We start from the raw sequence: 12,671 nt of genomic DNA, 5'->3' as shown, positions 1-12,671 counted from the left end.
AGAACAGAAAATAAGGTTAAGACGTGGCCACATGGTCAATAACTTGCACCACAATTCAAATAGGAACAAGGTCATCAATAAGTGCTAATTGACTTCTACTATCTCCGCACTCAGTGGGGATAATAAGGAAATGAGTGTTTCACCATGTTCATCAGCTCCTGCAGAAGCCTTTTGGTGGGTTGACCTTGACTCTTCAGCACATCAAACAGCTGGGAGTAGCCAATCCTCTCCTTGAAAACCTCCTGAGGGGGAAGGAGACAGAAATAGGCTGAAGAGTGGCTCCACAGGGGATAACTAGTTGGCACACTTCCATAGAATTACAATTCAATTTCCTAAATTAATTTTTGCTGGTGTTGTAGTCATCATAACATGATATGCTTTATAATACATGTACAGAAGAATGAAGGATGTATGATTTAACCATAGTGGATCACAAAGGGCCTTACCTTAGCAGAGGGTGAGTTACTCATTATAGCTGTGAGGACTCCTAGCGCATGAACTGTAATACTGTCTGATCCTTTCACCAAAACCTACATCAAAATAATGATTGTGTTAAAATAATGTAACCAAAGCCCCAAAAAGTTGAACATTCTAACTGCAAATGACCAAAAATGAAAACAAATCAATTCTGAGGAAATCTCTCACCAAGTGAATGAACGATTACTCCACACCGCAATTATTATAGCACACTGGGTCGAAGTAAGTGCACTGCTGGATCAGTCACTAAACAATCGCCTCTTTGTTAATTACTGATAGATCCCAGCATGCAAAAACCAAAGCCAACCACCAAGAAAAAAAAAAAAGGCAGAGGTAATCCCCAACTATTGCTGGAAATTAGGAAACATCAAAACCCCAGGACACGAGCCAGGTCTTTCACACAAGCACAACCAGTCACACGACAGAGCAGCCAAAATACCAGGAAAAGAAGGAAAGACATGCATTTCAAAAACAACCATTTCATGCACTATGAAAAACACAACATGCTCTTCTTGCCGTGTGTTGTCAACAGGGAATTCAGCCTCTAATTACAAATGTGATATAAATCAACACTCCCACACAAGCAAAGATTAATCCTCTCGCTGATAATTTGAATCTTAACTTTTCAACGTGCACAAAGCTAGCACGAGCTTTCTTTTATTTCAAGTCGGATTCAAGTCGCCCAAAATAACAGTAAATCACATACAACACAGGCTGTAAGTGGATACTTCAGATGGTCAGATGCAACAGATTAAAAACGGAACACCAGACTACAATTATCACATATAGCCACACTACCTGCTTTATTTACAAATGAGTGTAAGTCAGACTTCCTGCCCAAAGCTTCCTGTTTAAATAGCTCAGAGCAGCTAACGAGTAGAGAGAAGGCTGAGTTTCCTGCTGACAGACCAATATCAACACCGAGTGGGGAAGTACCTGGTCCACTTCGACCTCTGACAGTAAACATGTAGTGGGGTCAGAAACAACCTCACGCTCCGGTCTACGCATGTTGCTCTGAAAGAGCTGCAGAACATACACACACAGGCACATACACATACACACAACACAAAAAGACAGACAATTAGACAAAAAAAAGTAATCTGTCAGGTGACAGGTTTGATCCTGGTCTGTCAATAGCCGCAACATATGTTGTAGCCATGTGGGGAAAACATAAGCATACATTTTTTGTGATATTTCACATTGAACAGCAGATGTGGCATCCAGGCAAATAAAAGGAGAAATAGAAATGACAGAAATAAAAACAGGTGACAGAGCAGACAGACACATTTTAAATGGACAGGGGTCTGACCTTGCTGTTCTGAACAAGCCTGAGTATGTGTTCAAAGCAGTTGTTGTTGAGGAACACAGCCTGCAGGACTGGCCTGTCAGAGCACTGCAGGATCTCAGGAACAGCAGCTAAAATTGACAACAAGGAGGATGTTGACATGCCGGGAAAATCGATAATTTGGCCTTCATACTGATTGAGAGAGATAAATAAAATAGAATGCTGAATGCTAAGCTAGATTTGAGACCTAGTGGACATGCTCTTACTTAGCATTTGTCTCTGGAGGGAGATCAGGCTGTCCTCCCAGCTCTGCCTCTCTAGCTGCTCACTGATTAGTGGACGGTTCCAGTTGAGGAGCTGGAAGTAGCTCTCTAGGATCGTCTTGATCTCCACCTGCCGCTCCGCAGGGCTGCTGGAGTGCAGGAGATGGATCATCGCGGTCAAGCACTGCAGGGTCAGCTGTGAGAGCCCTGTGCTCTTGGGTTCAGGGGAGGTCCGGTTGCACCAAGCTCGCAGAACAGAGAACAGGTCATCAACAGAGTGAGGGGTGATGGAAAGAAGGCCATTCTTCTGGAAAAACAATATGGACACAGTCACCTCACTGTAATTAGTTCTAATCTGCATTTGTAGTGTTTTCACAATAATTAATGACAAAGAGGACAGCAGACCTTTCCTCCACTGATGACAGCACCCTGGAGAAGAACGAATCTGAGTGTGAGGAGCTCTGGGATCTGCTCGCTTTCCTGGAGACTTTCTGTGAACATGTATTCAAGCACAAGGAACAATGTCATGCAAAACCAGCTTTCACTTAACCACAATACAGAAAACAGTAACACAGTGCTATCAAAATATAATGTTGGTGTGTTAAAATTAAGAAAAATAAGAATAAATGTAAAATGTTCATTGTATAATGGCTGAGCAAAAGCTTCCCTTGCAAGCCACGTCTATCATTGAGTTACGTGAAAAAAGAATAGCCAACGCCTTGCTAATTGGCTAGGTATTACACAATTAGCTCTTAACATTTCTAATTAAAGCATGCTATTACAGTTTAATCCTCCTAAAATTTGGACATACTGAAACTTGCCCAGGCTGTGATTTCCCATATGGCTTATAGATTAGTGCTCGCTAATCAAATGGGCTTCTATAATTAGAATAGCTTGAACTCTGGTGATTGAAACCTGATAATTAGATGCTGAACAATTTAAGTTTTTAGCCAAAACCTAAAACTCTTACTGACCGGACTGACCAGTTATTTTCCATGATAAGCAACATGGAAAAGTATGATTAACTAGGAGATTTGGAGAAAATAAAAAGGTCCGGGTATTTCATGTCAAAGATGACAGAACTAAGCTGTGTTTAGGCAATGGAGGGAACAGTGTGATTCTTGTGGTATGTGAGGTCTGACAGGGATCACAGTGAAAGAGCAGACGAAAGGGAGCGTCTCACCATGAAAAAGAGCAGGCAGCTCCTCTGGCAAGGCCAGCGGGGAGAACTTATACTTGTTCCTCTCCAGCAAGCTCACCACCTCCCTGCAACACACAAAGCCTCGAGTTACCGCACTGACTCACATCACGCCTAGTCAGTCAATGACTGCCACGAATACTGCCGGCACTAATGAGGTTTGACTTTAAGGCTTGGAGGCAACAAGCAAGGTGGGTTACACATCACACAACGGTTGGGCAAGATGTTAAATGCACACGATAGTGTAAGGGTATTGTGACTGAATCCCACATCCCACACATTCACACAGTGAATCTCCAGGGTGAAGCAGCACACACACTCACCCTGCCAGGCGTCTCCTCCATGTCTGATAAGGGTCAAACAGGCTTTCACACAGCACGAGTCCATACTGCACAACCGTCTGCAGAGAAGACTGCTCCCCTTGTCCCTTCTTAAGCTGTCCAAAATAAAACGTTTGGACCCCCAGTCACACATGTGTAACGCATGACCAGCACAGATACACCTGTCTTTGACATTCCTCATACAACAAATGCAACACATTCCAGTACATTGAATAGAAGGTGACACACACCCATGTCTCTTTTCAGTGTAAACTAGTTTTGTTACTTCTGTGTGAGGGTGTTACTGTTCACTGTCTCTCTGCTGTTTGGCTTTAAGAGCACTAAATAATCTTTGCATGCTTGATATACTGAGCATGCAGTGGAGCCAAGCCCTGATATAAATCATTGAAATCTGTGTCCTGTTTGAGCTAACGTTTGTAATGGCCTTACCTGGTCCAAACAGAAATTCAAAAGCTTGATGGCTTCGAAAACAAAATCAGGGGTCTTCTCTGGGTCGATGTTCTCCATATTCCTAGAAGTAGAGAGAAACTTGTGCAATTGAGTGTTAAGAAAATGTACCCAATATGACCATTTTAGGCACAAAAAAAACCCAAATACAAATACACAGAATGTACATGTGAGGGACAACTTATTGTGATGGAGTTGCAGCCCATTTGGACAACCTGTATTGCAATTTAATTAATGGAATTCAAACTGTAGTTCATCTGGTTCCCTTTTCTACCATTGTTTCTTTTGTTATAAGTAAAGATTTAGTTTTAAATAAAAGAAATTGATACCTAATTTTGTACATTACCTCAAGTCAGGTGCATTTTTATTTACTTAAAAAACAGTAGTCCCATTGGTCTCTAGTAACTGCCTGAATATAGTTTTACTATAAATAGTACTACCACGAGGCATATACACAGCAGGCTGGGCCCTCACCTGCAGATAATGATGAAGAACTTGATGAGGAGCAGGGGGTGAGGGGTGGTGCTGTTGGGCTCAGCGTCGTCGGAGAGGTGCTCTGCACTCTGCCATAGCTGGGTGCCGAGAAACACCAGGACCTCCCTGGGGAGCAAGGGCACCTCGGAGCTGCACTCCTCCGGCCTGGAAGATGGCAGTAGCATAGAGGCAAAGAGCGTTGTAACAGGGGCTGCGTTTACACATAACATAAACATGTCAAAGCGGTATCTCTACAGAAGGTCAGAGTTCATCTTGCTTTGGGGAATAAAAACCGGTGGGAGCTTCTGGCAGTGTAGTTTGTTACTACTACTCACCTCCGAGGCTCCAGTGAATGCACATCAATGAGCCTCTCAAAGGACGCCACGAACGCCTCCAACCACTGCTGCAGATAGTCCACGTCTTTCTGCAGAAGGGAGGAGAGAAGACATGAGCAAAGAAAGGGGCCTTCATGCCTCCAGGCACATTATATGCAGCATGCAGTGTTAGTAAATAATAGTGTGTGTGAAACATGTGCACGGTTTCACAATAAATACCAATGGAATATGTTCTTTGCTTACTCTGAAAAGGTTGAGCGTTTAACTGTGACACACTGTGGCTGAAAACATGGCACTGACTAAAGCTTATGACCTGTTTTTGTAACAGGATGTTGCAAAGAGATGTAATTCACAGAGAGGAACACATGAGCCAATGCTTTCCTTTTTCAAAACAGGGAGGTTAAAATTTCAGTCATAAGTTCCAAACACTCAGTACATACAATAACAACTTCTCCCTGTACGCATGTCATTGTCATAAACATTCCTGCATTATTGCGTCCTTATAGTATAATAGAAGATGGTTTCAATTATACGGGTATGTTTACATACAAACAGTCATTATCACAGCTTTAATCAGCCTCTGCAGTGCAACATATCCTGTCACTCTTCTCTCCTTACATCACGCAACACAAATGTCACACGGGTCAACTTTAAACTTAGACTTTTTTTTTTTTTACTTTTTATATAAAGCCAGATTAAAAATTCCTGGCGATTCAGACAAGCGGTGCTACTCATGGGAACCCAGTGTTTCAAATCAAATTACAAAAATCAGAGACACCTCAAAATGTTCCTTGATGTACCGTGTGATGGAACCACCGGAACATTTTGATTCGCTGAGTATGCACAAAGTCACAGTTACTTGTATTTGAGGCAGCCTTTGTAGAACAGGCAGCATGATGGAAGACATGAGTTGTCTCAGACTGACTGACTCATTGTACACAAATAGCATACAGAACAACAAAAAGCACAACAATAAATCTGGTACTTCCCCTAAGCCAACTATAAGTCATAAATGGAAATCTAATGCAGTTGACCCTGAACTAGTTTCTAATGCTGCATTAATGTCAAATGTACATTACCAACTGGCACTGAGTTATGAGCGAGTCCATCTCTCATTGTATGTGGCTGAGCAGGGTGCCAGGTTCTTGTGAACCCAGTCTCAGATGAGCCTTCAGTGTCGTCTCCAGCCAGCAGCTCAGAAGCTGAACACCGCTCCGTCAGACTCGCTCTTTTCTGGTCTTCCAAACGTCAAACGAGCAACCAGGAAATGACATGCCACTCTAACCGTAGCTTATTTCCTTCATTCGCAGCCTCCTCATCAAACCCCTTCCTCTTTTGCTTTTACTATAGTTGTGAGCAGATATGAAGGAGGCCCCTATTAAAAAAAAAAAAAAAAAAACTTCCCACAGCAACAACTATGCACTTGAACTGCGTTTACGCTTTCTAAATTTAACACAGAAAATATATGTTGCAGGAGAAACACTGAAATTCAGCTCTCTCAGTTGGAATAGTTGTCACTGACTGAGCCACTGAAATGTGACAAGTTGAGGCAGTGAATGTCATAATTTACAGAATACTGTATTTCTAGTTGGAGAAAAATCTGTCCAATTGCCTTTACCACGTCATCAAACGCTTTAGATTAAAAATCTGATTAGCCAGCTATTGAAAAAATAACAAAATGACATAAAACATAGCATCTACAGGAAACCTAACTGAACAACCTATTATTTTCTGCCTTCAACATCTGGACAATCAGGTATGGGAGACATGACTAGGAGAGGCAAGGACATATTTGCAACACTCCTTCAGCTTTGTTTTACTTTACAATACAAGATTCAGTAGCTGAATGACTGAATCCTCCCTAACATTACTCACCATGCATTAACTAGTATTGTTTTTATGACTCTTAATCATCCAGTGCTGTTGATGATATGTCATTAATTCTAATTCTGCCTACTGGAAATCACAATGTACAAGGACACACAATAATAAGGGTCAATTAAGTGACGCAATTTGTAATTCATGAGGTCACAAACTGTATGATATGACGACAGCCTTCCTTAGCCGTATCTGCGTGAGACAGTAATTGTTTTCACGTTGTGATTCTGTGCGTATGTGTCATTCTGACAAAATGTGGTCCTGGAGACACCTGCTTGGCGAGAACTAAACAGTTTTAAGTACTTTTACAGGTGTTTATTGTCACAAAATGGCTCTGGGAATATGGGGTTATACTTAAAACCAAACATAATTTATTAAACTAAGGTTAACTCACATGAACAACGGAGCGTGTAGATCAGCAATGTTAGCAAATGAAAGCAGTGCATGGATGGGTGGCATATGCTGTGGCAGTGTTGAAGGTGTAGCTATAGAAAGGGAAAGAGACCGCTTTTACAGCCTAGAAAGCCCAGGTGAGCTTAATCAAGCTAACGATCCTGCCAACCGCCTGCTGAGGGTGGCCAGGACAGCCTCTGACAGATGGGAGATGTTCCCTAAGTTTTTACACTTAGTATAAATAAATGTAGCAAGTTAGATTTGCTTTCTAGTTTCACGTAAAAAGGAAGTATCATTTTTTCTGTTCCCTGGCGATAAAAGTAGCTTTTTCTTTGTTGAGGTACACTCAAGCTGCATGGTGTGACTGGCACCGCTGGATTTTAAACGTATAGTAAAAAATGATTAGATCACAGATAGGAAGTGAATCTGGTTCGCTAATGAGAAGTAAAACCAGTTAGAGCCCTTCTTCATGTCCGCGCCCTTGATCTATAAATCCTCCCTTACAAAATTGATCAACGCCTCAGAAGAAATACACACCCTTTGCTCTCGGTTGTATTAACTTCTTTCCCTAAACATTTCCAAGAGCAATTAGCTCAAGGATTTGTTCAATAAAGATGCTATTAGAACTGATGTCACAAACCAACCATGAGGTACCGACCCTATAAACTGTGCCATTTATCTCTGTTTTCTCTGCACATGGCCAAGCAGCTGTGCCGCTCTCTGCTGCTTGGCATTCTGCTTCGCTCCTGCTTCCTGCACAAGGGAAAGCAAAGAGCACTTTGATTTTCCTGGTTGGTCCTTCTGTTGGTAAACAGGGGAGATCGCGGCACACAAGGGAATTCAATTACAAGGCTCACAGGATGGTCAAAGGGAGCTGCAGGGGTGGCTGTTGTTGTTGCATCTCTCGTATGGATGTGACTCATATGTGATCAATAAACAGCAAGGTGACTGACAGCATGACGACAAAAGCAAGGAAATGTGACTTCTCTTCATAGCGAGCAGAGGAGCTGATTTCACAGCTGTGTGGATGGGGGAGAGTCTGGTTGTTACTGTGGTCCATCTCTACCGCTACAGGCTTCAATTAGTCCCTCTAACAGTCTCTCAAGCTAATAATCACAGGATAATCACACACTATTTCTGTACCAGCCGTACATCTTACTGCATCAACACAAACATGCTGCTTCATTTCTCACTTTCATCCAGAATAATGCTGTCTAGAGGGTCTGTAGTTTACCTCAGTGTGTCTTGGGTCACTTATCTCTAGCCGGAGCTTATTAAACATAAAGGCTGTCTCACTGCATCACCGAGTCATATATCCTGCTTACTTAAAAATTGTGAAAAATTTCCAAACAGCCCAAGTTAACTTAACTTTCACAAATTAAAAGCTGCAACGTGGGATTGTTTTGATTCTTTGCTGAAAAATTACTAAAACAATTGATACATTTTCTGTAAAACAACTAATTTATTAATCAGCAAATTGTTTCAGCTCTTCCTAAATGTTGCATGTTGACACATGATTCTCTAACACATGAAACCTTCCACCAGCTTTTTCAAGAAATGAGACTTCATTTAAATGCAGTCTCCCGCAACCATCGACAGCTGAGTTGATTCGTTGATTCAACTAGTTGAACAATTTGTCATTCATTCAGGTAAAATACAAAGTTTGTTTTTCTCAGTTATTTATAAATGTAAATTGAATACAATTGGATATTTTAGCAGTTTTGGGACAAAATAAACAACATGAAGACATAACTTTGGGCTCTTATAACCTACCATGTCATTAAATTGTTCACAGGTTTAAATTAAATAAACTATTAAATGAATTGCTTAAGTCCTCCACAAAGTTGTCAAAGTACAGTCTAACAGTATTATTGTCTTTATCCAAAAACAATACCCTCTGGTTGTCTTCAGACACGATCTGACAAGTTAAGTTACTCCCTCAGAGATTATCACACTCTTCTGGGTATGTCCATACCTGTAACCAGGAACGAGCATTTATGATGGTCTGAGTAGAATTCTCAGATATGAGATTATGAGATATGGAGCTCTGAAATTGTGCCGGTAAGGTGGTTTGTAACTAATTGTATGAGAGTCTTGATGTGCACTGAGCATCGCTCTCACCACACTTAAAACTGCAAAAACCTGATAACTAAGATTAATTTAATGAGTTAACATTGTATATTTACATTGTCAATAAAAAAATGTTTTTAATAGATTTAGGTCTAAGATAAATGATGTCTACGGTGATATAATGTATCCATACAGTGTTGTCTCAATTATAGCAAATAATCAACTCTGATCAATAACAGAAGCTCTTATCCATAAAACTATAAATATATCTATCATTGCCTGCCTGTTTGTTTGGTATTTTTTGCAAAATATGTTAGGAATACTTAAGTAAAAAGATGCTTCTATATCACAATGACTTTTCACTCCTAAATCTCAGCTGTTCTAAAGATCTTGCAAGGGGTGTGTGATTTCTTGCACAATTGGAGGAAGCAGAGCTCCTTTATCACCGACAAGCCTGAGCACGTTTTGTCTTTCTTATTGCAAATACAGAAGATGGCTGAGATACTGAATGTACTCAAACACGTTGGAATTAACTGTTAGGATTCATTGCAGCTTTATCATATTCTGTAACTCCCATCATCTAATTTTCTAATGAGTTTACTACTTGAATGAAGATGCTGCCAGGATACAGAGGCTGATGAATGCAGGAAAAAACTTGAAAAAAGTCTGAAACCAATATATGAAGACATCTGAGGAAAACCTGTTATCAACAGAGACGTACAACACTGAGATATTTACAGCTGCCAGGGTGTGTCTGTTGTCCCTCAAACAGTGTCAGGCCATTGCAAATAAGAAAAGGCTTGTTTGCAACACTAACAAAAAGCCTATTAAATAGAGTGAAGATCTCTTGACCACTTTGGCTCATTTGCAAAGGTCAAAACTTTCCTTGACGTGTGAGATGGGATGTGTTCAGTTAAAAGAAGATATGTCTGTGCCAACTTGACAAACAGGCCAACAACAAAAACATCATGTAGATTTCTATAGGAGAGGCAAGTGATTGTTCTCTGAAGTGGTTCTGCTGCCTTTCTGCAGCCTATTGTGTTCCTCTGAGTCACATAAGGTGGTGGCGTTGAATACTACCAGGCTCAGTTAAATCCCTAGCCGCCACCATCTTTCATTGCAGTTTGTCAATAAGGGCAGGTCATTTGCACACATGCAAAATCTACAAGAACGCTTGCATGGTTGTGCCATTCACTGGTGGGAAATGTGGAAAGAAAATATTGTAAACTTTGTTCCTTTAGCCTTCAGGACAACTAATGAGAACTAATTGAGAGCCAAGAAGCAGCTAGTAAATGAGGAAGTGGTCTTGCAAATAGAGATGCCAGACAGCTGTCACAGTCAGATTCAAAAGGCACACATACACACACCGATGACTCTCTCTCTCTCTCTCTCTCTCTCTCTCTCTCTCTCATGGTTTATGTGTGACAGTTTTTTTTTAACTTGCTTTTGTTTCCAGAGAAGTAACAGGGCAAATCACAAACACACCAAATTACCTCTTTAATAGTAGATGCTGCAAGAGGTGTGTCACAGATGCATTTAGAGCAATTTGTAGTTATTCCAGCTTTGACTTCTGTCCTGTTGACAGCATTTAATTTTACTAGATTGAAATCAAGCCTTAATTAAAGCAACATCCAATAGAGATGTGTAAGGAAAAAGATCCTAGTCTAGGACTAGACATTATTCTTAGATCCTTAGATCCACTGTGATAACAAGAGATCAGTCTTTATGCCCCACAGTGAAGAAACAGTGCATGCAATCTTGGAAATAATCTTGTTTTCTCTGTCCTCAGGCATGGGAGCAGATTGCAAACACATTAAATAGTGATCCTTAAATGTATTCACTGCCAAACTGACTTTCTCCTTCAAGAGGACAGATGACATGAAAGCATGAGCAATATACTTTAACTATGAATTTGTTTCATAGTTATTACTTAGATGTTGCACAGCCAATGGAATGAGGTGCAGTCACATCCACAGAGGGCAACATCTGAGACCTAAATATAACACAAAATAATTTGACACTCCTTTTCGGATATTGCCAAAATAGTTTTCACATCAATTTTGTTTTTGTTATGTATATTAGATATGTATTTAATATTGATAGGCCTATAGAGTAATAGGCATTGTGCTGCTGGCACCAAGTCAAAACCATATGTTTCAGTTGTTTCCTGAACAATAAAACAGGATCTATAACAACATTATTGCCATTATGGTTTACATGTGACATGCTTAACTCAGGAACAGGAAGTAGCCTCAGTGACACCTGCATCGCAGGTAGGCTGCAGAATTAAACACACTTCATGAATTGGGCTAATATGCTTCAAATAGCCTACCATTACTGCTTGTGTTACTGATTTCAATAATTTAAATGACTAAGTGGCACTGGTGATAAGCTACAATGGCTCTAGTAGCCCAACCACTCGGTAAAATAGCAGCTGCTGTACAAACAGAAGCGACTTCCTCGTGTAACCGTTTACAACAAACGACAGAGACATGGCTTAAGTAACGTTACACACACACACACAGACACACACAGACACACACTACGGTCGTGTGTTTTATCGGGTCATGTTACAAACTTTAGGCAGAGGACCTGCTGGCTGCAACAGGTGTCACCGTCAGGTCTTCCACACTCACCTTTGTGTAATATAACATCCACAGCTCATACAGCCTTTCCTTCGATGCCATCCCGCCGCTCTTGTGGTTGCTCATATCTCCCTTTTGTTTTTGTTAAATCATGAAACGGGTGAGCTTGGTCAAAGCTGGGGCTGTTTGAAGTTGTTTCCTAAATGCAGGAGGACGCGCGGCACGCTCCTGGGAACCATTCCTGCAAAATTCAGGCGCAATAATCCACGCAAAAGTGCTTTCTGTCACGCAAAGTTATCAGAGTGGCATAAAAAAGCAACACATGACGGTGTGAGTGTTGCCCACGGTGCGATCGCTGTCGAAATGATCAAACCAGGAACAAAATTGCGTGGAAATGCATGTCTGGAGGAACACCCATGTCCGCATTTACAGCGAGCTTGTTGCTAAATGATTCCTATTGGAGAGAGTTTCCCACGGAAGCGACCGATGCCATCAGCTCAAGACCAAGAGATGACTGTGTTGCCCATGTGGATTCAGTCAGCAGAGATGAACAGTCCCGTGGGATGAGCAGCAGCTCATTATCGTCAACTAGTGTCTCTGTAACAAGACATACAGGGAAGAGTTGACTGTAGATCATGCTCACAGGTAGGCTGGTATTCTTAAAGACACACACACACGTAAACACACTGACAGCCTCCTGCAGGACTCCTCTAACGAACTGACTAAAGCGAAGTTTAAAAAAAAAAAACCATTCTGTCAAGCAACATTGAGTACTGATAACATTTAAAAAACACTGAGAGGCCTACATTGGTACAGTTGATCGATTATGAAAGTAACATATAGGATCATAATCAAACTATACAGTAAAATTGTTAAATTATGTGCAGTATAAATGTACACAAGTGTTAAAATAATTAAAAGTCCT

The 12,671-nt window shown here is 41.0% G+C and overlaps 1 protein-coding gene across 4 annotated transcripts in view; it reads right to left on the bottom strand.

Annotated features, from left to right (window-relative positions):
• Positions 1-12,463, bottom strand: part of nbeal2 (neurobeachin-like 2) — a 31,694-nt gene extending 19,231 nt beyond the window's left edge. For 2 of the 4 annotated variants that reach the window (XM_068735247.1, XM_068735248.1), the window contains exons 1-12: positions 11,798-12,463; positions 4,821-4,909; positions 4,486-4,650; positions 3,994-4,075; positions 3,547-3,659; positions 3,209-3,291; positions 2,431-2,516; positions 2,029-2,332; positions 1,787-1,893; positions 1,414-1,500; positions 447-530; positions 144-242 (exon numbers count right to left, since the gene is read on the bottom strand). In XM_068735247.1, the coding sequence (XP_068591348.1) occupies positions 144-242; positions 447-530; positions 1,414-1,500; positions 1,787-1,893; positions 2,029-2,332; positions 2,431-2,516; positions 3,209-3,291; positions 3,547-3,659; positions 3,994-4,075; positions 4,486-4,650; positions 4,821-4,909; positions 11,798-11,872 (1,374 nt within the window). In that variant the 5' untranslated portion in view covers positions 11,873-12,463. Of the gene's footprint in view, positions 1-143; positions 243-446; positions 531-1,413; positions 1,501-1,786; positions 1,894-2,028; positions 2,333-2,430; positions 2,517-3,208; positions 3,292-3,546; positions 3,660-3,993; positions 4,076-4,485; positions 4,651-4,820; positions 4,910-5,899; positions 6,214-11,797 lie in introns of those variants that run through there. The other 2 variants (XM_068735249.1, XM_068735250.1) reach the window with 2 other exon arrangements.
• Between the last annotated feature and the right edge of the window lie 208 nt (positions 12,464-12,671).

This window comes from Cebidichthys violaceus, unplaced genomic scaffold, assembly GCF_023349555.1.
Source record: "Cebidichthys violaceus isolate CVI_PGR_0920_01 unplaced genomic scaffold, fCebVio1.0.p SCAF_7, whole genome shotgun sequence".
NCBI lineage: Eukaryota > Metazoa > Chordata > Actinopteri > Perciformes > Stichaeidae > Cebidichthys > Cebidichthys violaceus.
Note: the sequence above shows the minus strand (reverse complement) of the source record. Positions and strands in the feature narration are given on the sequence as shown.